Below are 27,220 nucleotides of genomic sequence, written 5' to 3' on the forward strand. Positions count from 1 at the left end.
TCACTAAAAGTATGCTTGTGTTTAGCATATTCCTTAAAAGTGTAACTAAAAATATATTTATTAACATAGTATTTCTACTATACTTTTTAGAAATATACTAATAGTGTGCTTGTGTTTAGCATATTCCTTAAAAGTGTAACTAAGCATATATTTATTACCAAAGTATTTCTAGTATACTTTTTATAAATACATTAAAAGTATGCTTCTGTTTAGCATATTTCTTAGAAGTATAACTAAGCATATATTTAATACAAAAGTACTTCTAGTATACTTTTTAGAAATATATTAAAATGCAATTCAATATATTTTTATTGCACTTCAAATAAGCATGTTGGGAATACAAATGTATTATAAACATACTACTTGAATTTCAAGTATATTTTTAATACATTTAATACTACGTCTTTTTCACCTGGGACATCAAACTCTTTCATCTTAGAAGTTCAAGGAAAATTCGATTCCTCATGATATGACCACTTTAAACAATATCTTGGTTTGTCTGAAAGATATTTTACTCGTGCTTCAGGGAAAACTGTACTGGCCACTGCAATAACAGTTCCCTTGGTGAACCATTCCTCAAGCCCATAATAATTTTTCATTGTTTCAGTTTGTCTATTGCCTCACTCACATTTTTGTGGCACCCTGCATGTGTGTGCAGAGCAGTACGCCAGTTATCTTCCAGTGTGTGCTTATAAGTACGTGTGTGTGCATGTTCTCTAGATGTGCCTTCGGCCCCCTCTATCGAGCGTGTGGAGCCGTATTCCAGCACAGCAATGGTGGAGTTTGATGAGCCTGCCTCCAGTGGAGGAGTGCCTATTCTCAAGTACAAGGCTGAATGGAGGATAGCAGGCCAAGACTGGACTGACAGAGAGCATGAAGTTGAGGATGGTAAGTATCCAACACACACACTGTAATAACATTTATTCAGAACTGGAAGCAATGAAGAGAGAAAACAAGATAAATGAGGCTTTTGGGAGGCTATAAAAGCTTTTCCTCATTTGTGTGAAGGTCAAGCTCTTGTTTTTATAGCATTGTTTTATACAGAAATGACCATAGATGCTCAGATGATTGTATTAGAGCAAGGGTTTTAACTTAGTTATATTGATTTAGTGCAGCTGTTTTTAAAAACACTGTCCTAAGGCAGATTCCAGAGACAAGCTATTTTTCTGCCTGTGCTGAAAGTAAAAATATAAAACCACAGCCAATCAGAACAGTGTGTGTTTGCACACTTTCTCGCACTTGCAACACACTGCGTAGTGTACTACAGATGGCCCTTTTATGGTTATCCTTGAGGAACTTGAAGAATTTGTACTGAAAAAAAGAAAGTTATATATAAGAAATAGGCACATTGTGACATATGAAGTCACACTGTACAATAAAAATTCACAATTCCGAGATATAAAGTCACAATTATGAGTAACAAAGTTGGAATTGGTAGATATGAAGTCACATTATAAGATATAAATTTACAGTTATGAGTAACAAAGTTGGTATTGTTACTCATAAATGACCAAGATGGCGCTGCGGATGGCAGCCAAGGTTTGTCGCTACTTGGTACTTGTACTTTTTTTGTTTGTCCTGTCTTAAGCAATTTTTTCCCGATCGGCTTTACTAGGAACGAACTCCTGGACATCAGAAATAGCACACCAAATAACTTTCTGCCGACATTTGAGCATTCAGATGTTTTACTGGACATTTTAGTCGGAGGAGCTGCGTTCCTATACAAGCGCTCCAGGCGACGCAAGCGAGGGAAACACGCCGGCGCGCTCGTGAAATTCCAACAGCGCGGTTTTAGGACTCCGCTGCCGAGCATTCACCTGGCGAATCTCCGCTCCCTAGCAAATAAATCAGACGAACTACGACTCCTCACCCGCACAAACAAGGACTTTTTAAACTCCGCTGCACTCTGCTTCACGGAAACCTGGCTGAACGGAGCCATCCCGGACAACGCGCTACATCTAACGGGCTTCCAGCTGTTCAGAGCGAACCGCGTCACGGAGTCATCGGGGAAAACGAGAGGCGGTGGATTATGTTTTTATATCGAAGGCTGGTGGTGTACAGACGTGACAGTTTTAAAGAAGATGTGCTGCCCAAATTTGGAAGCTCTTTTTATTAACTGTAAGCCTTTTTATTCACCGCGGGAGTTTTCCTCGTTTATTTTGGTGAGTGTGTACATTCCTCCTGACGCGCGTGTGAGCGCCGTGCTAGAACTGTTGGCCGATCAAATTACACACACAGAGCAGCGTTATCCGGACTCTTTCATTATCGTTCTCGGTGATTTTAATAAAGCTAATCTCACCCGTGAACTGCCTAAATATAGACAGCACATCACATGCCCCACCAGAGACAGCAATATACTGGACCACTGCTACACTGTTTTAAAGGATGCATACCACTCTGTCCCCCCTTAATTATTGCCTCTTTCTCAAGTATTATGTAAATACATATGCATATCTCTTTTATTTATACAGTTCTATATAGAGTAAATGATGCACAAATCTGTACATAAATCTACTGTTCCGGATTCATACACATTTATTGTTAAGTTTTACTATTTAAATGTTTTTTTGTTTTGTTTTTTCTGTTCTCATGTCAGATGTGTATGTATGTATGTATGTATGTATTTATGTATGTATGCATGTATGTATGTACCAGGAGCACCTTAAAAAACCACAACAAATTCCTCGTGTGTTTGCACACCTGGCGAATAAAGCTAATTCTGATTCTGATTCTGATATACTGTAAATTCACTTTGCAAAATACAGTCACAATTATGACAAAATTCGCAATTGGTACAGAAGTCACATTATGAGATATAAATTCACACTGCAAAATACCAAGTCACAGTTATGAGATATAAATTCATATAGCAAAATACAAAGTCACAATTCAGTTATGAGCAACAAAGATATGAAGGCACAATTATGATAAAGTTGCAATTGCATTAAAGTTGCAATCAAGAAAAAGTCGCAATTGTAAAATAGATAGTTACAAAATAATTTTACTCTCAAGCAGAAATGGGCTTCCATAGATTTGTCATTTGATAGCAGATGCTTCTTAAATGCCACAGTCAATCTCTCTGCGGTTTGAGGTTTAGTGTACATGAGGAGCTGAATTTTGGTGCAGTGAGGTTTCATTGTGTGCTACTGACAACATGTACAGTAGTTTTGCTTGTCACTGTTGCAGCTGGTTAGGACAGAAATTTTGATTAACATGGAAGAGCTTTTTATTGCTTGTCACACTGTCGCTTCTCACCTAGTTAAGATGCTGTATTACACTTAAAAAAGAGAAAACAGCAGTCTATGACGCACATAGAGCCACCCTCCCGTAGTCAATATAACAACTAAACACTTTCCACAGCTGCTAGCCATTTCAAATTGTGGCAAAATACCCTTCCCCACTGCCATAAAAACTCTTTCATTGGCCATATTGCTTGGCAAGCATGAAATGCGATGCAGGGTTGACCAAAAATAGAATGTGCAAATGTAGGAAAGGGACAGGGTTCACTTGAATGCTAAATAAGAGTGCTCGGAGCAGTTGTCACAGCCTGACATGTGCACTGTTTGTCTGTGGGTACTGTCTGTCTCTCGGGGGGGGCGGGGGCGGGGGGGGAGATGTCAGTTTGCTCACTGCTGACAGCCTGCTTGCTCTGCCAGACCTCCTTAGGACATGCGTCAGAACAAGCCTCACACATACAAACGCAGCCTTTCACGAAGCAGTCTTACCAGCCACCTACACACACACACACAAACCCCTGCTCAGCCAATGGCTTTTTGATTGCTCAACCTTTTGTCAGTTAGTCTCTAATGCATTGGACTGGCATATGATAGTCATGCATCAGACTCAAACACAAGGTACCAGATTGAACAAGTAAAAAAAATAAAACACAAACAACACATTCTGGTCATTATTGATATATGATTGATGGCTGATGTAGGATAATAGAGAGCAAGAGAGAATCTTTCTTTTGAACTGGTTCTTTTTTTAATCATTCAGTCAAATTAATTAAATGGAGAACTTTTGGAGTTAAATTGTGAATTAAATTGTTGTAAATTGAAAACATAGTGATAAACAGCAAACTAATACTGAACTAAAGTGTACTTTACTGAAGCAATATCACACAATAAAGAGTGCTGTTGTTCTTAAAAGTGTTTTTTAATACTCTTATTCAACAAGGATGCAATAAAATGATCAAAAGTGACAGTAAAGACATTTATAATGTTACAAAAGATTTAGAGATTCTTTTTAATTTTATATTTATTAAAGAATACTGAAAAAAATGTATCACGGTTTCCACAAAAATATACAGTTTTCAACTCTTATTTTTTATAATAAGAAGAACCAAATCAGCATAATTAGAATGATTTCTGAAAGATCATGTGAGACTGAAAACTGGAGTAATAGCTGGTGAAAATTCAGCTTTGCCATGACAGGAATAAATTACATTTAATATATATATATAATTTATTATATTTATATATTTTATATACATGAAAATATTTTAAATTATAGTAACATTTCACAATATTACTGTTACTATTGATTGTTTATCAAATAAATGCAGCCTTGGTGTGCATGAAAGACTTCTTTCAAAAACACAACCCCAAACTTTTGAATACTAGTGTAAGTTAATATCAAATAATTCACATTTTAAACAATGTGGCCAGTTATTTTGTTCACTTTTGTTCTGCCAAAGAAAATCGTTTCAAACGAACCCAAAGTAGGGTTTCTGGAACAGCACAAAGAAATATCAGCACTCTTGTCCAATGCAATTAGACGATGAAAACTAATGGTTGTAATATAATGCAAAAATTAAATGTAAGATGCTGCATGGGGACCTCTGGGAAAACCTCTGAGTGATGACTATTATTGCAGGATCGTTTTTGGATCAAACTAAAATACATTTTACTACAAATATGAAACTCAAAATTATTTGCAGGGTCTTCTGGGAAAGCACACAGAATCTGTGCCCATCAGAACTACCCACAAAAAGTCCTGCAGACTTTCTCAGAATTGGAAACCCATTATTGATAAAGTTTCACTCACCACTCACCTCTTTGTTTATTTAATATTTTGGCTTATTGGTTATGCCTTTTTTCTCACTATATCCATTCTGCACATTTTCCCTTAAAATCTGGATTTTTTTATTTAACTGTTAAGGCAAATATCTCTATTCTCTATTATACTGAAGATCATGTGCTGTGATAATATGTGCAATTTGATAAGGCAATCAAATTAGTATATGTATGTCATATCTAACAGTTTTTGAAAGGTTTCTTATATGCTTTGTTAAAACCAGACATATTTTATCATCTTATACCATGTTTTTACGTCAGATATTTTATTGGAGCTCTAAATCTGTCTAAACCAGGTCTCAACTTGATCACCATTGTTGGGCTGAAGCCAGAGACCACGTATGAGGTCAAGATATCAGCCATCAACGGCAAGGGTGAAGGAGAGAGCAGCCCCCCTGAGAGCTTTAAAACCCAACCTGTCCGTAAGTGCCTCTCTCTTTCTGTCTTCCTCTCTCTTTCAGTCTCTTTATCATATGACCCTAGTGCTTTCTTTGCCCATCAACCCCCCCTCCTCAGTGCAGCAGCAGACCTCACTACCCACAATGCATCCCTGCCTTGGACCCTGCTGGATCTCACTCCCAGGAGATGCATTGCTTGTCCTCTCCCTGTGCTTTTGCATTTATATGTGGATGTGCGTGTTCATTTAAGTGTGTGTCTGTGTGTTTAAACAATTTCCTGAAGGCCATCATGTCACTGCAGCCTCTCACCTCAGCAGTGCTTCCCAGTGATGTGGCGCTCCTCCCCGTCCGTCCGCCTCTTCTGCTGGTGCCAGCATGTGTCAGGCAACAGCTGTGTCTCGTGTCTACTGAGAGCTGTGTGCTCTGTTAAGTGTCGTCCGTGTTGATTTGCCACTCTTCTGTAGAGTAGATGATGAAACCCTCTTTAACCTCATATCTACAATCAGATCAGGATTAGACTCTCAGAAATTGTAATATCAATAATAAGATCTAATCTTCATGAAGCTGGGATATTTTGCATTTGTACAACAGTATCATTTGAAGATACTTCCAGATGGCATTTCTCATGTTTAACTAGAACTTATTACTTTCGCTCTAATGTACACTAGGTGTGCGATGAATGTAAGCCTGTTTCTGCCTTAAATTAAAATACTAATAATATTTTAATGACTTTATTTCCAAAATTTTTGATTTTATCATAATTGTTCTTTACAGCTCACAATTGATTGTGACTTTCATTTTTCATAATTGTAACAAAAATCTCAATTTTGGCTTTAAAGCTCACAATTGTGACGCAATATTGTGGCTTTGAATCTCACAATTCAGACTTTCTAGTTCACCTTTATGAATGTTCTAATTGCAGCTTTATATCTCATAATTAAAACTTTGTACCCCAATAATTGCAATGTTATATCTCATAATTATTACTTAGTTTTCATAATTGTAGCATTAAATCTCAATCTCACAATTGTGACTTTGTCATAATAGCAACTTTTTCATACTTAAACTCATAATTGCAACTTTATATTTCACAATGTCACCTTTTTATTATTTTAAGCTTATTTTTTGCACTCAGGTGGAAACAGGCTTATGTACACAGCTATATGAAAGTGAAGTCAGGTGAAATTTGAGGTTGGTTTTCAGTGCTTGACTCTGTGTTGTGGAGCTCTCCACATTAATGAAACATCATCCATATTTAGATTTCACAATGTAGTTTTCAAAATTCCTACAAATCTGCTGGTTTAATTACTGCATGTCACACGAAGCCGTTGGCTCAGAATGTTCCACTTAGAAAGCAGATTAGAAAAGTCAGTTTGCAAGAAAAGTGGGATGAGCACAAACACAGTTCTAGTTTGATTATTCAATTTCCTTCTGCACTCACAGGGATTAAGTGACAAGTTTAAATTGCGGAAAAAGTCTAATTCCTTGTCACTTTATTAATCCAATTTATTGATCCAATTCAGTTGATTCAAAAGCACTTTGTAATAACGTTACGAAAAAGGAGTCATACGGCAGTAAGCTTGATTTCCATTTGAATACCCAGAAGCTTTGGAGGGAATCTTACAAAAATGGGTAAAAAGCTAAAATAACACAAAACAAGACTTGTTTATTCTTCTATTGGGAGTACAATAGCTCATGGCAGGAGTGAATTGCTCCATTGATGTAAGTCAGAGACAGGCTGACATGAATTCTTATCTTACTTTTCTTACCATGTCATCTTTGCTTCAGCACCCTATGTTTTCACAGTCCCTACATTTGCTCTCTCGCTTGCACTCATATTACAACAGCTACTTGGGTCACCCAGTTTTGCCATTTTGGGAATTAACAAGCCATTCACATAGTATATTCTGGCCAAATGTGAGTCAGCAAGGCGATTTTCTCATCACTTTATAAGATGAACCCCAAAATGGCAAGTTGGCCTCTATTTTATTCATTCCTGTTCTTATGTTCACTGGTTTTTATGGTTCTCATCATGCTTTCCATCTTGTTTTGTTCCACTGGACATCAGGGTCCCCTTTCAAAAGTAAGTGTTCCATCTCTCTGCTCTCTTTCTTTCGCATTTCTGTTTGTTTTTCCATTTGCTTCCATTTCAGCCATTGCAACACTCCTGCCAAATCTACTAGTAAGCCTTTAGAGAAGATGGTAAAAGCTTGAATAGGAAGTTAAAGGCTCCATAAAATGGGTTAGAGAGTGCAGTTTTCTTTCCTGCGTTTGAAGGAAGTTGTGTATTTGGAAGGACTCGTCCTTTTTTGAATAGCCAGTAGGCTTTTACTTCACGGTCATGAACAGTGATTGGACCTTGAGATACGTGGTATTTATAATTCACTGAGAAGGCACAGTCTCTTACTAGAGTACATTTGATTGGACAAAAAATGGTGAGGCGTATAGATACAGTATGGACATGGATTCATGGATTTCATGGGGTCTTTAAATAAGAATGTATTGAGAATTCAATGAGTATTTTCGTTTCAAATGGACTCTCGTATTTCAGTGCAAATGAAGTAAAACTGTCTGGGGGGGGATTCAGTGAATTTAAAACTCTTTGCAATAGGTTTTGATTATAGCCTGTGCTTTAAAGAACTGTGGCGACTCACATTATATCTGTTGTTGTACTTACCAGATGGAATTCCATTCTATTACCCAAACAAGGATCTAGGTTTGCTATGAGATCATTTAGACCGGTACATTTTCTTTCCTTCCAGTCCTGGAGGCTCAATTGAGAAAATTGCTTTTTAATCAAAAACCTACAGTAAATATGCACCTGGTTCAACTCAATTATGCCACATGGAGCAATTAACACTTGATTAATTGAATCAGGCGTGTTAGGTCGTGGCTTGAAATGAAAATTTGTCTAGGCTCCCTGGGGTCTGTTGATGAAAAGCCACCGTTTAAACTTTTATGCTGGCATCTTAGTATAAAAGATGGTCATTGGTATGTAGATTTCCCCCTAGTCAGAGTCTGTTTGCAGTTATCTCTCCATTTTCATTCACAGTACTACACATAAAATCCACAGAAGTGTCAAAACAAGCTATTTATTTCACATTCGTAGGATAGTCGCAACCTCGTTGGCTAATGTTGGTGTTTAATTCATAGTTTGTGTGAGGGTGATTGTTTTTCAAAAGTTGAAGTGTAGAATGACTATTGTTTGTTTATGTAACGAAAAGCAAATAACATTGTGATGAAGCTGTTGCTAATTTAATTGACAGTATTTTCTTGTTGTGGCTCTCTGTTGTTCTCATTATCCCTGACAGGAATCATTTGACTTCGGAAGCTTTCTCATGATCATTACACGGCGGAATAAAAAAGAGGCGATGGGCGAGGCAGAGACCGTATCTCGTAATGGTAGTGTGATGCGGTCGTGTTCAGATGAGATTGACGGCATTTTCCGCTCTTTCTCTGGAACTATACATGCGTGAATTTAAGAGGTGATTGGCAGGACAATGATCCAGGCACTTCAAACACTTATTGATCATTTATCAATTTGTAGATGACAAAACGAGACCGCCGGCAGCATCGACACTTATCGAATTATGGCTTCACAAATCTGGTGACAGTCCAGATTGGGTTTATTTGTTTCGAGTTTCCAAACCAAAGCCAAAATTACTTCTTTTACAGTTCTTCAGAAATCCTCAGAAGTAATCCTAACAATAGCAGAATGTTTTTTCAAGCTTTCTTTTCTCTCTTTGATTATGAACAATCATAATCAAGTTGTTTGTTATCTCAGAAACAATGAGTCTTGCTATAATTCACCCAAAAATGAAAATTTTGTTATTTCTTGATTTACAACCTCATGTCATTTCAAACCTCTATGCTATTATTTTCTCAATGTCCATGCTAAAAAGCTTTCACCAGCCTAAACTGGTTTGCGGGTCTTGGGTGGTCTTCTAGCCTGGTCTTTTGACTGATTTTCGACGGGTTTTAGCCACTTTTTTGGAGGTCCAGTAGACAAGCTTAGACTGGTTTTGGTGTTTTTTTTCAGCAGGTGGAACACAAAAGGAACGTTTTTAAAGATATTCACACTAATTTTTCCATACTCAAATAATTTACAGTGACCACTGGTGCAAAAAAGTGAAAGTAGTTTAAAATACGATTTCTGACGCAGTAGCTTTGTTTCATGAACAGATCAAAATTTAAATAATTATTTACTGTCAAATGAGCAGGTTGGGTGTCAATAAAATGAGTTGGTTTTCACATCTTGTGACCAAATATTGTTAAACCTGTGCCGTAGACATCATATTTAATTTGACATGCTATACAGTTTGACTTAAGAGTCAGTAATGACATAACTCCACTCTGTTCCTCATATAAAAAGCTATCATATGACTTCAGACGACTTCAAACATAGTTTATGAGTCATGGACCACTTTTTGAAGTGCCTTTGTAGCTTGATAGATTGGTCACTATGTACTGCCATTGAAAACAGGAAGTCAGAAATTATTTCAAATGGTTCCTTTTGTGTTCCACAGACAAAAGTAAAAGCATACAGCTTTGGAGCGACATGAAGTTGGGTGAACTATTTCTTTAACAGTTAGGGAAGTATGAGAGATTGACTCCATCCATTATAAAGCAACATCATGTCTGTAGTGAGTGGCGTAGTTTGACGTAGATGGAGCTTCAAGTAAGATGTACGGTAGTGCTCTCAGGTGCGTGTCAGAGATTTATCACCACAGGCCATCCCACAGTCTCAGCCAATAGAGTGCCCAGAGCGCCAGAGGAAGAGGAAGACAATGACACAAAAGACGTTGTTGCCAGTACCGTGACTGAAAATATTTCTCCTCAAGAGCAGGGATCCGTGCCTCTGGCCTCCACAGCCTGTGGAAATTGTAAAAGAGCACTATATAATTCACATTACTGCGGTATGTGCTGCAGGGACCAGTGATTCAAAGCGCGAGAGCTCCCTCTCCATTTTATATGCTATGAGCGTGAATGAAGAGGCTGGGATTGTGTATGGAGATGGAGTGATGACAAAGCTAGCCTTTTCATTCACGCTCATAGCACATAAAATGGAGAGGGAGCTCTCATGATATGAATCACAGGTCCCTGCAGCACATACGACAGTAATGTGAATTATATAGTGCTCTTTTACAATTTCCACAGGCTGTGGAGGCCAGAGGCACGGATCCCTGCTCTTGAGGAGAAATATTTTCAGTCACGGTACTGGCAACAACGTCTTTTGTGTCATTGTCTTCCTCTTCCTCTGGCGCTCTGGGCACTCTATTGGCTGAGACTGTGGGATGGCCTGTGGTGATAAATCTCTGACACGCACCTGAGAGCACTACCGTACATCTTACTTGAAGCTCCATCTACGTCAAACTACGCCACTCACTACAGACATGATGTTGCTTTATAATGGATGGAGTCAATCTCTCATACTTCCCTAACTGTTAAAGAAATAGTTCACCCAACTTCATGTCGCTCCAAAGCTGTATGCTTTTACTTTTGTCTGTGGAACACAAAAGGAACCATTTGAAATAATTTCTGACTTCCTGTTTTCAATGGCAGTACATAGTGACCAATCTATCAAGCTACAAAGGCACTTCAAAAAGTGGTCCATGACTCATAAACTATGTTTGAAGTCGTCTGAAGTCATATGATAGCTTTTTATATGAGGAACAGAGTGGAGTTATGTCATTACTGACTCTTAAGTCAAACTGTATAGCATGTCAAATTAAATATGATGTCTACGGCACAGGTTTAACAATATTTGGTCACAAGATGTGAAAACCAACTCATTTTATTGACACCCAACCTGCTCATTTGACAGTAAATAATTATTTAAATTTTGATCTGTTCATGAAACAAAGCTACTGCGTCAGAAATCGTATTTTAAACTACTTTCACTTTTTTGCACCAGTGGTCACTGTAAATTATTTGAGTATGGAAAAATTAGTGTGAATATCTTTAAAAACGTTCCTTTTGTGTTCCACCTGCTGAAAAAAAACACCAAAACCAGTCTAAGCTTGTCTACTGGACCTCCAAAAAAGTGGCTAAAACCCGTCGAAAATCAGTCAAAAGACCAGGCTAGAAGACCACCCAAGACCCGCAAACCAGTTTAGGCTGGTGAAAGCTTTTTAGCATGGACATTGAGAAAATAATAGCATAGAGGTTTGAAATGACATGAGGTTGTAAATCAAGAAATAACAAAATTTTCATTTTTGGGTGAATTATAGCAAGACTCATTGTTTCTGAGATAACAAACAACTTGATTATGATTGTTCATAATCAAAGAGAGAAAAGAAAGCTTGAAAAAACATTCTGCTATTGTTAGGATTACTTCTGAGGATTTCTGAAGAACTGTAAAAGAAGTAATTTTGGCTTTGGTTTGGAAACTCGAAACAAATAAACCCAATCTGGACTGTCACCAGATTTGTGAAGCCATAATTCGATAAGTGTCGATGCTGCCGGCGGTCTCGTTTTGTCATCTACAAATTGATAAATGATCAATAAGTGTTTGAAGTGCCTGGATCATTGTCCTGCCAATCACCTCTTAAATTCACGCATGTATAGTTCCAGAGAAAGAGCGGAAAATGCCGTCAATCTCATCTGAACACGACCGCATCACACTACCATTACGAGATACGGTCTCTGCCTCGCCCATCGCCTCTTTTTTATTCCGCCGTGTAATGATCATGAGAAAGCTTCCGAAGTCAAATGATTCCTGTCAGGGATAATGAGAACAACAGAGAGCCACAACAAGAAAATACTGTCAATTAAATTAGCAACAGCTTCATCACAATGTTATTTGCTTTTCGTTACATAAACAAACAATAGTCATTCTACACTTCAACTTTTGAAAAACAATCACCCTCACACAAACTATGAATTAAACACCAACATTAGCCAACGAGGTTGCGACTATCCTACGAATGTGAAATAAATAGCTTGTTTTGACACTTCTGTGGATTTTATGTGTAGTACTGTGAATGAAAATGGAGAGATAACTGCAAACAGACTCTGACTAGGGGGAAATCTACATACCAATGACCATCTTTTATACTAAGATGCCAGCATAAAAGTTTAAACGGTGGCTTTTCATCAACAGACCCCAGGGAGCTAAGACAAATTTTCATTTCAAGCCATGACCTAACACACCTGATTCAATTAATCAAGTGTTAATTGCTCCATGTGGCATAATTGAGTTGAACCAGGTGCATATTTACTGTAGGTTTTTGATTAAAAAGCAATTTTCTCAATTGAGCCTCCAGGACTGGAAGGAAAGAAAATGTACCGGTCTAAATGATCTCATAGCAAACCTAGATCCTTGTTTGGGTAATAGAATGGAATTCCATCTGGTAAGTACAACAACAGATATAATGTGAGTCGCCACAGTTCTTTAAAGCACAGGCTATAATCAAAACCTATTGCAAAGAGTTTTAAATTCACTGAATCCCCCCCCAGACAGTTTTACTTCATTTGCACTGAAATACGAGAGTCCATTTGAAACGAAAATACTCATTGAATTCTCAATACATTCTTATTTAAAGACCCCATGAAATCCATGAATCCATGTCCATACTGTATCTATACGCCTCACCATTTTTTGTCCAATCAAATGTACTCTAGTAAGAGACTGTGCCTTCTCAGTGAATTATAAATACCACGTATCTCAAGGTCCAATCACTGTTCATGACCGTGAAGTAAAAGCCTACTGGCTATTCAAAAAAGGACGAGTCCTTCCAAATACACAACTTCCTTCAAACGCAGGAAAGAAAACTGCACTCTCTAACCCATTTTATGGAGCCTTTAACTTCCTATTCAAGCTTTTACCATCTTCTCTAAAGGCTTACTAGTAGATTTGGCAGGAGTGTTGCAATGGCTGAAATGGAAGCAAATGGAAAAACAAACAGAAATGCGAAAGAAAGAGAGCAGAGAGATGGAACACTTACTTTTGAAAGGGGACCCTGATGTCCAGTGGAACAAAACAAGATGGAAAGCATGATGAGAACCATAAAAACCAGTGAACATAAGAACAGGAATGAATAAAATAGAGGCCAACTTGCCATTTTGGGGTTCATCTTATAAAGTGATGAGAAAATCGCCTTGCTGACTCACATTTGGCCAGAATATACTATGTGAATGGCTTGTTAATTCCCAAAATGGCAAAACTGGGTGACCCAAGTAGCTGTTGTAATATGAGTGCAAGCGAGAGAGCAAATGTAGGGACTGTGAAAACATAGGGTGCTGAAGCAAAGATGACATGGTAAGAAAAGTAAGATAAGAATTCATGTCAGCCTGTCTCTGACTTACATCAATGGAGCAATTCACTCCTGCCATGAGCTATTGTACTCCCAATAGAAGAATAAACAAGTCTTGTTTTGTGTTATTTTAGCTTTTTACCCATTTTTGTAAGATTCCCTCCAAAGCTTCTGGGTATTCAAATGGAAATCAAGCTTACTGCCGTACATTGCAACACTCCTGCCAAATCTACTAGTAAGCCTTTAGAGAAGATGGTAAAAGCTTGAATAGGAAGTTAAAGGCTCCATAAAATGGGTTAGAGAGTGCAGTTTTCTTTCCTGCGTTTGAAGGAAGTTGTGTATTTGGAAGGACTCGTCCTTTTTTGAATAGCCAGTAGGCTTTTACTTCACGGTCATGAACAGTGATTGGACCTTGAGATACGTGGTATTTATAATTCACTGAGAAGGCACAGTCTCTTACTAGAGTACATTTGATTGGACAAAAAATGGTGAGGCGTATAGATACAGTATGGACATGGATTCATGGATTTCATGGGGTCTTTAAATAAGAATGTATTGAGAATTCAATGAGTATTTTCGTTTCAAATGGACTCTCGTATTTCAGTGCAAATGAAGTAAAACTGTCTGGGGGGGGATTCAGTGAATTTAAAACTCTTTGCAATAGGTTTTGATTATAGCCTGTGCTTTAAAGAACTGTGGCGACTCACATTATATCTGTTGTTGTACTTACCAGATGGAATTCCATTCTATTACCCAAACAAGGATCTAGGTTTGTTATGAGATCATTTAGACCGGTACATTTTCTTTCCTTCCAGTCCTGGAGGCTCAATTGAGAAAATTGCTTTTTAATCAAAAACCTACAGTAAATATGCACCTGGTTCAACTCAATTATGCCACATGGAGCAATTAACACTTGATTAATTGAATCAGGTGTGTTAGGTCATGGCTTGAAATGAAAATTTGTCTTAGCTCCCTGGGGTCTGTTGATGAAAAGCCACCGTTTAAACTTTTATGCTGGCATCTTAGTATAAAAGATGGTCATTGGTATGTAGATTTCCCCCTAGTCAGAGTCTGTTTGCAGTTATCTCTCCATTTTCATTCACAGTACTACACATAAAATCCACAGAAGTGTCAAAACAAGCTATTTATTTCACATTCGTAGGATAGTCGCAACCTCGTTGGCTAATGTTGGTGTTTAATTCATAGTTTGTGTGAGGGTGATTGTTTTTCAAAAGTTGAAGTGTAGAATGACTATTGTTTGTTTATGTAACGAAAAGCAAATAACATTGTGATGAAGCTGTTGCTAATTTAATTGACAGTATTTTCTTGTTGTGGCTCTCTGTTGTTCTCATTATCCCTGACAGGAATCATTTGACTTCGGAAGCTTTCTCATGATCATTACACGGCGGAATAAAAAAGAGGCGATGGGCGAGGCAGAGACCGTATCTCGTAATGGTAGTGTGATGCGGTCGTGTTCAGATGAGATTGACGGCATTTTCCGCTCTTTCTCTGGAACTATACATGCGTGAATTTAAGAGGTGATTGGCAGGACAATGATCCAGGCACTTCAAACACTTATTGATCATTTATCAATTTGTAGATGACAAAACGAGACCGCCGGCAGCATCGACACTTATCGAATTATGGCTTCACAAATCTGGTGACAGTCCAGATTGGGTTTATTTGTTTCGAGTTTCCAAACCAAAGCCAAAATTACTTCTTTTACAGTTCTTCAGAAATCCTCAGAAGTAATCCTAACAATAGCAGAATGTTTTTTCAAGCTTTCTTTTCTCTCTTTGATTATGAACAATCATAATCAAGTTGTTTGTTATCTCAGAAACAATGAGTCTTGCTATAATTCACCCAAAAATGAAAATTTTGTTATTTCTTGATTTACAACCTCATGTCATTTCAAACCTCTATGCTATTATTTTCTCAATGTCCATGCTAAAAAGCTTTCACCAGCCTAAACTGGTTTGCGGGTCTTGGGTGGTCTTCTAGCCTGGTCTTTTGACTGATTTTCGACGGGTTTTAGCCACTTTTTTGGAGGTCCAGTAGACAAGCTTAGACTGGTTTTGGTGTTTTTTTTCAGCAGGTGGAACACAAAAGGAACGTTTTTAAAGATATTCACACTAATTTTTCCATACTCAAATAATTTACAGTGACCACTGGTGCAAAAAAGTGAAAGTAGTTTAAAATACGATTTCTGACGCAGTAGCTTTGTTTCATGAACAGATCAAAATTTAAATAATTATTTACTGTCAAATGAGCAGGTTGGGTGTCAATAAAATGAGTTGGTTTTCACATCTTGTGACCAAATATTGTTAAACCTGTGCCGTAGACATCATATTTAATTTGACATGCTATACAGTTTGACTTAAGAGTCAGTAATGACATAACTCCACTCTGTTCCTCATATAAAAAGCTATCATATGACTTCAGACGACTTCAAACATAGTTTATGAGTCATGGACCACTTTTTGAAGTGCCTTTGTAGCTTGATAGATTGGTCACTATGTACTGCCATTGAAAACAGGAAGTCAGAAATTATTTCAAATGGTTCCTTTTGTGTTCCACAGACAAAAGTAAAAGCATACAGCTTTGGAGCGACATGAAGTTGGGTGAACTATTTCTTTAACAGTTAGGGAAGTATGAGAGATTGACTCCATCCATTATAAAGCAACATCATGTCTGTAGTGAGTGGCGTAGTTTGACGTAGATGGAGCTTCAAGTAAGATGTACGGTAGTGCTCTCAGGTGCGTGTCAGAGATTTATCACCACAGGCCATCCCACAGTCTCAGCCAATAGAGTGCCCAGAGCGCCAGAGGAAGAGGAAGACAATGACACAAAAGACGTTGTTGCCAGTACCGTGACTGAAAATATTTCTCCTCAAGAGCAGGGATCCGTGCCTCTGGCCTCCACAGCCTGTGGAAATTGTAAAAGAGCACTATATAATTCACATTACTGTCGTATGTGCTGCAGGGACCTGTGATTCATATCATGAGAGCTCCCTCTCCATTTTATGTGCTATGAGCGTGAATGAAAAGGCTGGGATTGTGTATGGAGATGGAGTGATGACAAAGCTAGCTAGGCCTGTCACATAAGCGATAGAGGCAGGATTGATGGACACCTCTGGGAGTTTTCTGATGGATAATGCCGCCTCTGCAGCTCACTGCGGTAGGGTCATCTCAGGTGACAGCTAAAATATTCACAGCGACAAATAGGGACTCTTTCCATGACTGTGTGCAAGGCTTTCTGATGGCTAGCCTGTGCATAGGTCACCCCGCTTCCAGAGAGCACGTAGACTCCACTGACAGAGCCTTTCTTTCATATGAATGCGATCACCACGGACCGCAAAGGATCAGAGAGCACCGCAGCAGGGAGTGTACCTATGGAGACCTGAAGTGGAAATGGCCTCTGATCTGAAAATAGTAGGTTTACAAACATAAAGGAGGTCAACTTAGAACCTAATGTTAAAGTGTGTGAAAAAACACAAGGAAGGAATTTCACAGTAAGCAATATACAATGTATGTTTTGTTTTGTTTTGTTTTGTTTTGTTTTGTTTTGTTTTGTTTTGTTTTGTTTTGTTTTGTTTTGTCCAAAGAGACTTGCACATGAGGAACAAGCAATTCAATCAATTTTGTTTTGTTTTAGTCAGGTGGTGATGTTTAGAGCTTGTCTTTTATCTTTATTATGGACATCGTTTTACATGTTAATTTTAATTTAATAATTTATAAAGTAATTTATTCAGTATATTTTTTCAATAATAATTCAACTTAAGTAACAGTAACAATGAAAATCATTTAGCATAACAGTCCAAATAATGCTTGCAAATAATTGCAAATAAATAACAAAAGTACTACTTACTAATATTTTTTATCAGTAATTCATTTTGAATATTATGCTTTTAAAGTTGTAGTCTAATTATCATTATCATAGTTATTGTTGTGTCAAAAAGAAGAAATAAAACAATTAAAATCAGTTCTGCATATCAGTTTTCACACATAAACATTACAGTCATCTGTACTTTATTGACTCTATCTCAAATACAACCCAACTTGTACAACCAAACCTCTTTAATAACACTTAATGCAATCATAATGGGGCACAGAACATAGACTGTAAAACAGTTTACGTGGCACTTCATCAGATTGTGCTCACTTATTTAGTACCCCTGAGAGATGGTTTAAACTAGATCTATTGCCTTGCACATCTGGTGGTTCTCAGTGGTTTCTCTGCATCAGTGCAGGTGAATACATCTCTCACAGATAGAGACACAGGCCAGCGAACTAGCAGATGGTCCACGTCCTCAGGTAGAGTTCTGGAGTGCTTTAATTGTGATCACTGCTGCAACGGCATTAACACCCCTTCATTCCCCTTGACATGAAACACTTACAATATGATAATCCTTATTATTCAGCAGAGCAATTTTCCTCTCTGTCTGAGACGCTCTGTGTGCTTTGAACCTCGGCCTCTGCTCTGTGATATCTACAAAGCACTAGACAATGTAACTGCCCCACAGCATTTCATCAGACCACAGCAGATAATACAGTTCCATTTTAGCATGTATTTTTTCATCTGCAGAGCAGTAGACCAAATTGTAGAACAGATCAGTGTTTTGTGAGATCAATAAGCCTGCAGTGACTAGTTGTGTGCAAGTTATAACACTGGAAATCAGAGAGAAGAAAGATCTGAGCTCATTAATATTGTCTTGAAGCTAAAATAAATAAGCATTTTTTATCACTGTGGTGTTAAAGGGATGGTTCACCCAAAAATGAAAATCATTTACTCTCCCTCAAGTCGTTCCAAACCTGTATAACATTATTTCTTCTGCATAAATGGGGTACTTTTAAAAAATGTGGTCACTCTTTTTAGTGCAATTACTATGAATGTGAACTGGTGCTTTCAAGTTCCAAGAAAGGTGCAAAAGCGTAGTAAAAGTGGTCTGTATGACTTCTGAAATATTATGATTGCTTTATGTTACGAACAGGCCAAAATGTAGTATTTTATTCACATGAAATATATTGACTTGCAGCTTAGCTTTCCTTGGCCCATTCATTAGAGTAGTGACTGGTGAATGAATCGTTCTTTTGAGTCGGATCTTTTCATTAAATCATACTGATCCAATTCTCGAGTTCAGCTCACTGAATCATTGATTCTGCTGTGGTGGTTAACAACTCACTTGATTTTCAGTTAATAAATTTCTGTCTGTTCGTCAAAAAGTATTGTATGACTTGATTCTTTTATTATGCTTTTATGGCCTTTTGACGACTTCAAAGCTCCAGTCCCCATCTGAAAAGCACAACCAGTACATAATTAAAATTTCTGCTTTTGTGTTCCACGAAAGAAAGAAGGGGTTCATACGGGTTTGAATCAACACAAGGGTGAATACATGATGACAGAATTTTCATATTTGAGTGAACTATCCCTTTAATCCTCCAAGGACTAACTGACGATGCTGTTAGCACTTCAGGCTCCCTTTGTCACCAAGTATCTACAAGTTCCTTGAAATAAATTCACAACTGGTGCAGAAAGAAAGAGATTAAAAGACAGAAGCTCGGCTCTCTTCAGTCAAACAGTCTTTGAAACTCTAACATAGTCTGTCATCTGTCAGACACTTGGCTCACAAACCAGTGGTGGACGAAGTACACAAATCAAGTACTTGAGTAAAAGTATAGATACGTATAATTCACAAACAGGCTGCGCCTCTGCCTAATTGCATTAAGCTTAAAAGAGGAAACAGGGCATATTTTGCCTCCATCATATCACTGTCTTCCACTCAAAGTGCGTATCGTTTAACTCCAAGGCTCTGAGGTTCAGTTCAGTGAAAGCCAGCATTCTCAGATTAGATAGATGAGGGTATATTGAAGGTGAAAGTCTCTGGCACTAATGCACTTCCAGGAAAATATCGCACTTTGAATCGAGTGGTGTCCTTGCGGCTTGAGACATCTGTACTGTCACGGCTCAGCTCGGTCAACCATGCCATTTAAATACAGGTTATTATGTGTGTCTTGGAGCCCAGTAATTTGTGGAATGTTATCAACTGTCGTCATAAGCGTTAAATTGTTTGTGCAATTTCCAAAAGTGGCTGTTCTTTGAAATGTTGTTGTTCTCTTGCTAGGAGTGATGGTGTCATCTATATGTTCTTTGCACTTGAAATCAGCTTGTGTTACTCTCTCAAGAAATGTGTAAAAGATGGTTAGGTACATTCATTTGATTAATTACTTAGTTTGATATTGCTATATAATATATATATATATATATATATATATATATATATATATACTGTATATATACATAAAAGCACACTACTGTTCAAAAGTTTGAAGCTGGTGAGATTTTCTTTTTTTTTTCTTTTTCTTTTTTATGTTTTTAAAAGTGCTCACCAAGACAGCATATTGTGAAATATTCTTACCATTTAAAATAACTTTTCTATTTTAATATATTTTATGTAATTTATTCTTGTGATGGCAAAGATGAAGTTTCAGCTGCACTTGCTCCAGTCTTCAGTGTCACATGATCCTTCAGAAATCATTCAAATTTTCTGATTTAGTGCTTAACAAACATGTTGAAAACAGTTGTTTGGATCCGAGATCTATAAAAGTAATTTTTTTTTTTCAATATTCTTTAAAAAATAGAAAGTTCAAAAGAACAGCATTACTGATTACTGAACTAATAAAAATTGTGATGTCTGTTTTGTGCAATTAAAATGTTTGGCATTCTGTTTGGCATCATTTTCATTTACTACTTCTCATTAGACTTCGTTACCCATTGAATAATTTCAAATACAATTTTGCCATGCACATAAATTTTGTCATTACTCTGATCCAGAGGGCATCCCAGTAACACCCTTCGTGTTCACCTTTGAACATATAGTATATGTTTGTGTCTCTACACTGAGGAACTTTTTATTTGGGTCGCATGCACTTCTGCCTGGACTCATTGAATGTTGCTGCAGTGTGATGTACACTAGTTAGTTGCTATGAAACTGTTGCAGCAGTGGCTCTGCAATCAGTGCGGCACAACGGAAGCACATCTCACCATGTTCTCACCATCTTCCAGCATCTTCAGAGACTCCAACTTCCATTCCTCCAACCACTGCCGACCTTAGTGAGTATGCCGACTGTGTGCAGTGTCGTTTGCCACTCTTTATCCGCCTGCTACACGTTTGTTCGCCTCACCTAGACCATTGTTCCTGAAGTCAACACCGCTGACGTTCACAGTAGACCGACAACACACGTCTGTGATAGAGAAGAGAGACCGTGTAGATGTTAGTGAGGGTGGGGGAAGTGAGACACTGGGATTGTGCTCATGACCCTCAAGCCTCAGTAGAGAACCATCACTAACATCCGCTTGTAGACCAGCTCACCTGTCTAACATGTCACTGCATGGTATACATACAGGAATATGACATGAACCGACATGCTTATTTGTGCTAATAGTTGATGGTTTATAAACTCATGATGTGTGCTGATTTTTATGCCATTGGATGTGCAGAAAATTGTAGAAACAGCATGACACATTGCAGTTCTCCTATTGTGCTCTCTGAGATATTAATGAGACGTGTTGCATACTGTCACGAATGTGGAAACTAATGGCGCTGTCTTCACAAAAGTAAGCAAACTTGTCAACATTAGCATTCTGGGAGTGCATGACATCCCTCAGAGATGCAAGCACAGATGCTTTTATCCGAAGAGATTTGCCATGCAGCAGCCATCCGTATGGAACAACCTGTGTTTAAGTGCACAAGGTCTCATGGTTCAAATCGACAAACTTGTGCAATCACCAAATTAACAACAGACGTCTTACATCTGTGTATGTCTCGTCTGTTTGTATACAAACTAATTTTGATCCTAAACACTCAAACATGCTCTCTCACTTCCCACTATCCTGCGAGAGACGCCACCAAGCGTTAGTCTGAAAATAGAGTTACCATGACAGCACGGATTACACCTGATCTCTCGACAAACAGACCGCAAATTGGGAGGGTCTGAAAAGGTTTTCGGGAGACAGCTATTCTGTCTCATTCAGTCAGAGAAATGACAGGGTCTTAATCTTAGAAGTAAGCAGTTTTTTGACTATTGTCTTCTTAGTTGGCATTGACTGGCAGCTTTAAGATTGCACCAAACTAAAACTTGCTCGGATGTCAAAGAAATTAAAATATAATAGCGTTTTTTAGGGTTGTATGAGTAGATAAACAAACAAAAGATCTGTTCTTTTGTATGATAATGAGTCATAATCATTTAAGATTTCAGACTTTCTAAATTACTTGACAGCTACAGTTTATAAAGAACCCTGGTGGTTTATAGACACTCATTTCAAATGGCTTCAAAGTGAATGTGAATGTTAGTGCATATTTGTATGTGTAATGTGCCTATTGTTTTAGTACAGTTATCTGTCTCAGATTGCAAACTTAAACACTCCTTATTTAGCCTGAAGTTCTTTAGAAACTCATTAGAATACTACATGTTATGTAGCTATACTACATATAGAACTATTCTTGAAAGTAAGTGCATTGCAAGGAAGATGAAAATGTAGATTTAATTTCCCTTCAAAAAAGCAAATAATTTTTTTTTTCATTTTTATTGTTAAAATAAATATTGTAGGGGTTTTTTTCCTCACTCTCAAATTTTGTATGGACCCCAGTATGGAAACCTATTTTAGCAGATGCTTTGATACAGTGCGGCTTCAAGGAGGCTTCAGTGTAAGCATTTTTACATGTAACTTAAGTGTCTGAAGGTGTACATTTGGCATCATATCTAGTATTTTACTTGTAGACTGCAGACCTCTAGTTTGTGATGGAAAACACTGCTCCTTGTCTTTAGCCTCCTCCACCCTTCTCAGCTACAGTCCTGAGCACATATACATAAATGTCTCAGGCTGAAAGTGCTGATCTAGGGTCAGTTTTTGTTTTCCATCCTGATGAATAATCCTGGATCAACATTTCATGGTATTGTCCCGGACTCTTCGTACACATGGGCAGTCTCTGCCCTAATGCTTCTCATTTGCCCATTCTGTAGCATCCAGCTTCATGTCCAGTAGATGAGGCAGGTTTCTACCTGTACGGTCAACATCACTGAGTTTCCTCTGCCTTTGGCTGCCCTGCTCTGTTTCAGTTGGTTTTGCAGCCCTATTGATGCTATTCAGTCTGCACAAGCATTTATAATTCAATGTACAGTGCAAGAGAGCTGTATTAGAATCCTCTTATCAAGAGTACCACTTGCAGTCAGAGGAAATACTGCTGGTGAAGTGGATTCATAAAGCAATTTGGACCCTATTCTAACTCTCATAGTTTAAATGGGCTTCAGGAGAGCTGGTATAGGGCAGATTTTTTTTGCAAGTACTTTGATTTGTATTTGTGTTTTAAAAAAAATTTAAATAATAAAAGCCTGTCCAGGAATTGCTTTATGGATCTATACACACTGTATCTAATGTTAAAGAGAAGTATTTATGTTTATAATTTATGTTTTCTTTTGTTGTTTGTGTTTGTGTTTCTGTTTGTACTTTTTGGTCTTAACACGTTCCATGTTTGTATAATTTTTTTCAATGTTTTGTATTTTCCATGTGACCCCTCCCCCCTTCCACTTTCCCTTCCCACCAATCATGTGCGTGCGTATCATGTGACTTTGTCATATGACTCTTGCATGGTGCTGATGATGTCGTCTTCGCTGGTGAACAGAAGGTAATATTTTGTTGATTTTATGTTGTTGTTTTTTTTGGTTTTGTTTTTGCTTTCGCTTTTGTTTTTTTATTTTGGTCCGATTCCCATTAACAGTGAGAACAGACAAGTTAATGAGGGGACGATAGAGGAAACACCCACCCAATACCATCAGAATTTATGAGCCATTTCATTTTTTGAGTCAATCATCCTTCAGAAACCTCACACCACCTACTTTATTTGGCTATTTGAAAACCATCAGCCACTCTGCCTAGACAGTAATCCCAAAGCTTAGTCTCCTACACATACTGCTAGGTGCTCTGCATGTTCAACTTTTTATTGATTTTCAATATATGTTTTACTGTACTGATGTAGAAGTAATTTCTACCCTCCCACTCCAACTCTTCTTTTAATAAATGATGTAACTTTTTAAGAAAATGTCCTTTTTTGTTAACAATATATCTTTAAGGAATAGTTCAACCCCAAAAAAAAAAAAAATTTCCTGATAATTTACTTACCCTCAGGCCGTTCAAGATGAAGATGAGTTTGTTTCTTCATCGGATGAGATTTTGATAAATTTAGCTTGACTTGCTCACCATTGAATCCTATGCCAGTGAATGGGTGCCATCAGAGAAAGCAATATTTTGGACAGAGGACTTGTATTTTAGCCAGAAGCAATGGTTTGAATTTAAAAACTTCTTGATGGATTTGTTTATTACAAACACTCAGCTTTTCACTTCACAAGATGTTAATTGAAGGACTGGAGTTGTGTGGAATACTTGTGGATAATTTTGATGTTTCTATTAGCTGTTTAAAATTTCGTTCTGACAGCACCCATTCACTGCAGAGGATCCATTGGTAAAAGTGATTTAATGCTAAATTTCTCCTAAACTTTTCCAATAAAGAAACAAACTCATCTACAAACTTCATTTTTGGGTAAACTATTGCTTTAAGAGAGTTGCTTAACGAAAAACAAAAAGAGAGGTTTTTGACATCTCACAAACTCATTTATTAAAAAAGACACATCCTTTTCACTTGTTTTTGTACAAATCATTATAAAGAACAATCATCATCCCCTCATTCATTTGCACATCATAAATGTGCTTTATATTATAAATTGTGCTATATCACAAAGACTAACAACAGCTAATTGCATGAACACATTTACACACACTTCTGTTTTCTGTCTCTTGTCTCAGTCTGCATACTCAAAGCCTCTCATGCATGTCCTAATTGTACGTTTTTGTCTCACGAATGAACCTGCTCACTGTCCCTGTCTGCTGTTCCAATGTGGAAATGGAAAAGAGGAAGAGCTTCACTTCCTCGTATTTCAAGAAAATGCTTCTACTCTCTCTTCTCCTACCCAAACATTTTTAACGACACACTTGGTTTGAGATGAGATACAGTCTCTGTCATTTTTTCTATAGTATCTCTCAGTTGCTATTCCTGAAATTTGTCAAGATAGGATAGCAGTCATTATTAGTCATGATCGAGTGGCAGAATAATCCATGACCCTTTAACCGAATCCTCCTTCTGCATGGTAGCGCATGTTTGCCCTCTTTCTCTCTGTAACCCTAATCTGTCCCTCTTTGCCTTCTTAGCATCTGGAAGTCCTTCAGCTAACTGGAAATGATGACTGGATCTCAGAAAACCTGTTTAACTGCCATCACAACTGCGCTGCTTGTCTTAAATTAACTTGTTTTCATTTAAATTGCAGCATCTGATTACAAACTTTAATGAAGCTTCAATTTATCTCGAAGGAAACACCTTAGGCCTCTATTTTCATGCATGCTGAAACTAACTGCCTGATGGTCTGAAAGTTTCAAAAATGCCTCTAACTTAAATTAAGCTTAATTACAGAAGACTATGAAGAGATTTATCAAGATATGAGACCAGAACAAACATACACATAGAGGGTTACGGTTTCAAGTTTACATACTTTGCATACCCTTTGCAGAATCTGTATTTTGTATTTAGTACTTGCCTGGAGGAGCTATAAAAGTTAGGTTTTTTTTCCCCATGAAAAAAATGGTAACTTAATTTACACAAATTATCTGTTTGATAGGCTGTTTGAAGGCTTTTATTATAGTTTGGTATTGTCCTGCGTGACAAAACATCATGAAGCCACTCAAATATGTAGAGAACAACTCAAATATGCATGCTGGGAAACCAAAGAACTTACAGGACTTGGAGAACAGTGGGCCGCTTCACTTCACAAACCAAAACTATCACAAAAGCTTACAAAATGTCATTGATGCTCAAGTCATACAAGAGCAGGAACCAAGAATGTTAACTTTTGAACAGGGTCAACTCTGTAAATTCAGTTGTTTTGTGGATAGTATTATATTATATTATATTATATTATATTATATTATATTATATTATATTATATTATATTATATTATATTATATTATATTATATTATATTATATTATATTATATTATATTATATTATATTATATTATATTATATTATATTATATTATATTATATTATATTGATGTTGAAAATTTTGGAGTTTGTCAGAGTTTTTAATGTTTTTGAAAGATGTCGCTTAAGTTCTCTAAAATACAGTAAAATAGTAACAATTGTGAAATATTGTCACAATTTAAAATAACTGTTTTCTATTTTAATATATAATTTTTAGCAGCCATTATTCCAGCCTTTACATGATCCTTCAGAAGTCATTCTAATATGCTGATTTGGTGCTTGGGCATTTCTTATTATCAGTGTTGAAAACAGTTGTGCTCCTTAATATTTTTGTGCAAACCCTGATTTTTCAGGACTCTGATGAATAGAAAACTCAAAAGAATGGCATTCATTTGAAAAATCTTTTGTAGCATTATAATTATATCATTTTTTTTTTTAAAGCCTTTACTTTTATGTTTGATAAATTCATTGCATCCTTGCTGAGTAAAAGTATTAATTTCTTTTTAAAAAAAATCTTATTGACCCTAAACTTTTGAACTGTTGTGTATTGTATTGTATTGTATTGTATTGTATTGTATTATATTATATTATGTTATACAGTATTTGTTAAAAATATAAAAATATATATATAATTTTTATGATCCATGTTATTTTGCTAAATAATATGTTAACTATCTTGCAGATTCTGCCAGGAGAATGTAAACGTATAAGCAGAACTGAATCCAAAACATCAAATTTAACTTGTTCATTATATGTTTTTGGTCAAACATTCAAATATCCAATTGCCTTGACCTAAAATTAATCTCATTTGTCATGTTTCATTTGGTGGTGTATATACACAGTGTCACATCAGTTCCTAATAGGGGCTCTTGTCTAGCAGCTATTTATGATGATTAATGGGAGCAGAGCACTGTGGTCTCCTCCCAGGCTCCACTAGTGACACAGGTAGACAGCTAACATCCCAAACAAGCGCCCACACATGCGCATATCCCTCCCCCTTCAGCCCGCTGATATTATTAAATGTAATGGCTTGAGAATCTCCAATCAAAGCATGGAGGATAATTAAGGGAGCTCTGTCATTAAGTAGTGGGCAAGTCGAGATAACGAGCTCCCCCAGAGACTGCATTACAGTGCCGCTCTCTTCCTCCATCACTGCCACCAACACAGGTCCAGCTCTCATTACAGCCCTCCACATGCCCAAGCGACTCAGCTCCACTTTTACAAGAGCCAAGTGCTTTCATTAATGTTCCACGTTTGGAGGATGGGAGGCAGAAGTCATCATTATACTGCCAAAAAACCTGTGCAATGAGATGTCTCGACAGTTTAGCCAAAAACGAGAACAGAGGAATTGAGACTTTGCAAAGTGACTCAACTATAAAGTGTTACGTCTCTTCCGCTGATCGTT

The 27,220-nt window shown here is 37.3% G+C and overlaps 1 protein-coding gene across 11 annotated transcripts in view; it reads left to right on the forward strand.

Annotated features, from left to right (window-relative positions):
* Positions 1–27,220, forward strand: part of LOC107703517 (neural cell adhesion molecule 1-like) — a 262,247-nt gene that overhangs the window by 217,452 nt on the left and 17,575 nt on the right. For 4 of the 11 annotated variants that reach the window (XM_016506161.1, XM_016506162.1, XM_016506165.1 and 1 more), the window contains 2 exons: positions 721–888; positions 5,372–5,497. In XM_016506161.1, the coding sequence (XP_016361647.1) occupies positions 721–888; positions 5,372–5,497 (294 nt within the window). Of the gene's footprint in view, positions 1–720; positions 889–5,371; positions 5,498–7,541; positions 7,557–20,790; positions 20,839–23,407; positions 23,411–27,220 lie in introns of all 11 variants that reach the window. The other 7 variants (XM_016506156.1, XM_016506159.1, XM_016506163.1 and 4 more) reach the window with 4 other exon arrangements.

This window comes from Sinocyclocheilus anshuiensis, unplaced genomic scaffold (genome assembly GCF_001515605.1).
Source record: "Sinocyclocheilus anshuiensis isolate Anshui unplaced genomic scaffold, SAMN03320099.WGS_v1.1 scaffold330, whole genome shotgun sequence".
NCBI classification, from domain to species: Eukaryota; Metazoa; Chordata; class Actinopteri; order Cypriniformes; family Cyprinidae; genus Sinocyclocheilus; species Sinocyclocheilus anshuiensis.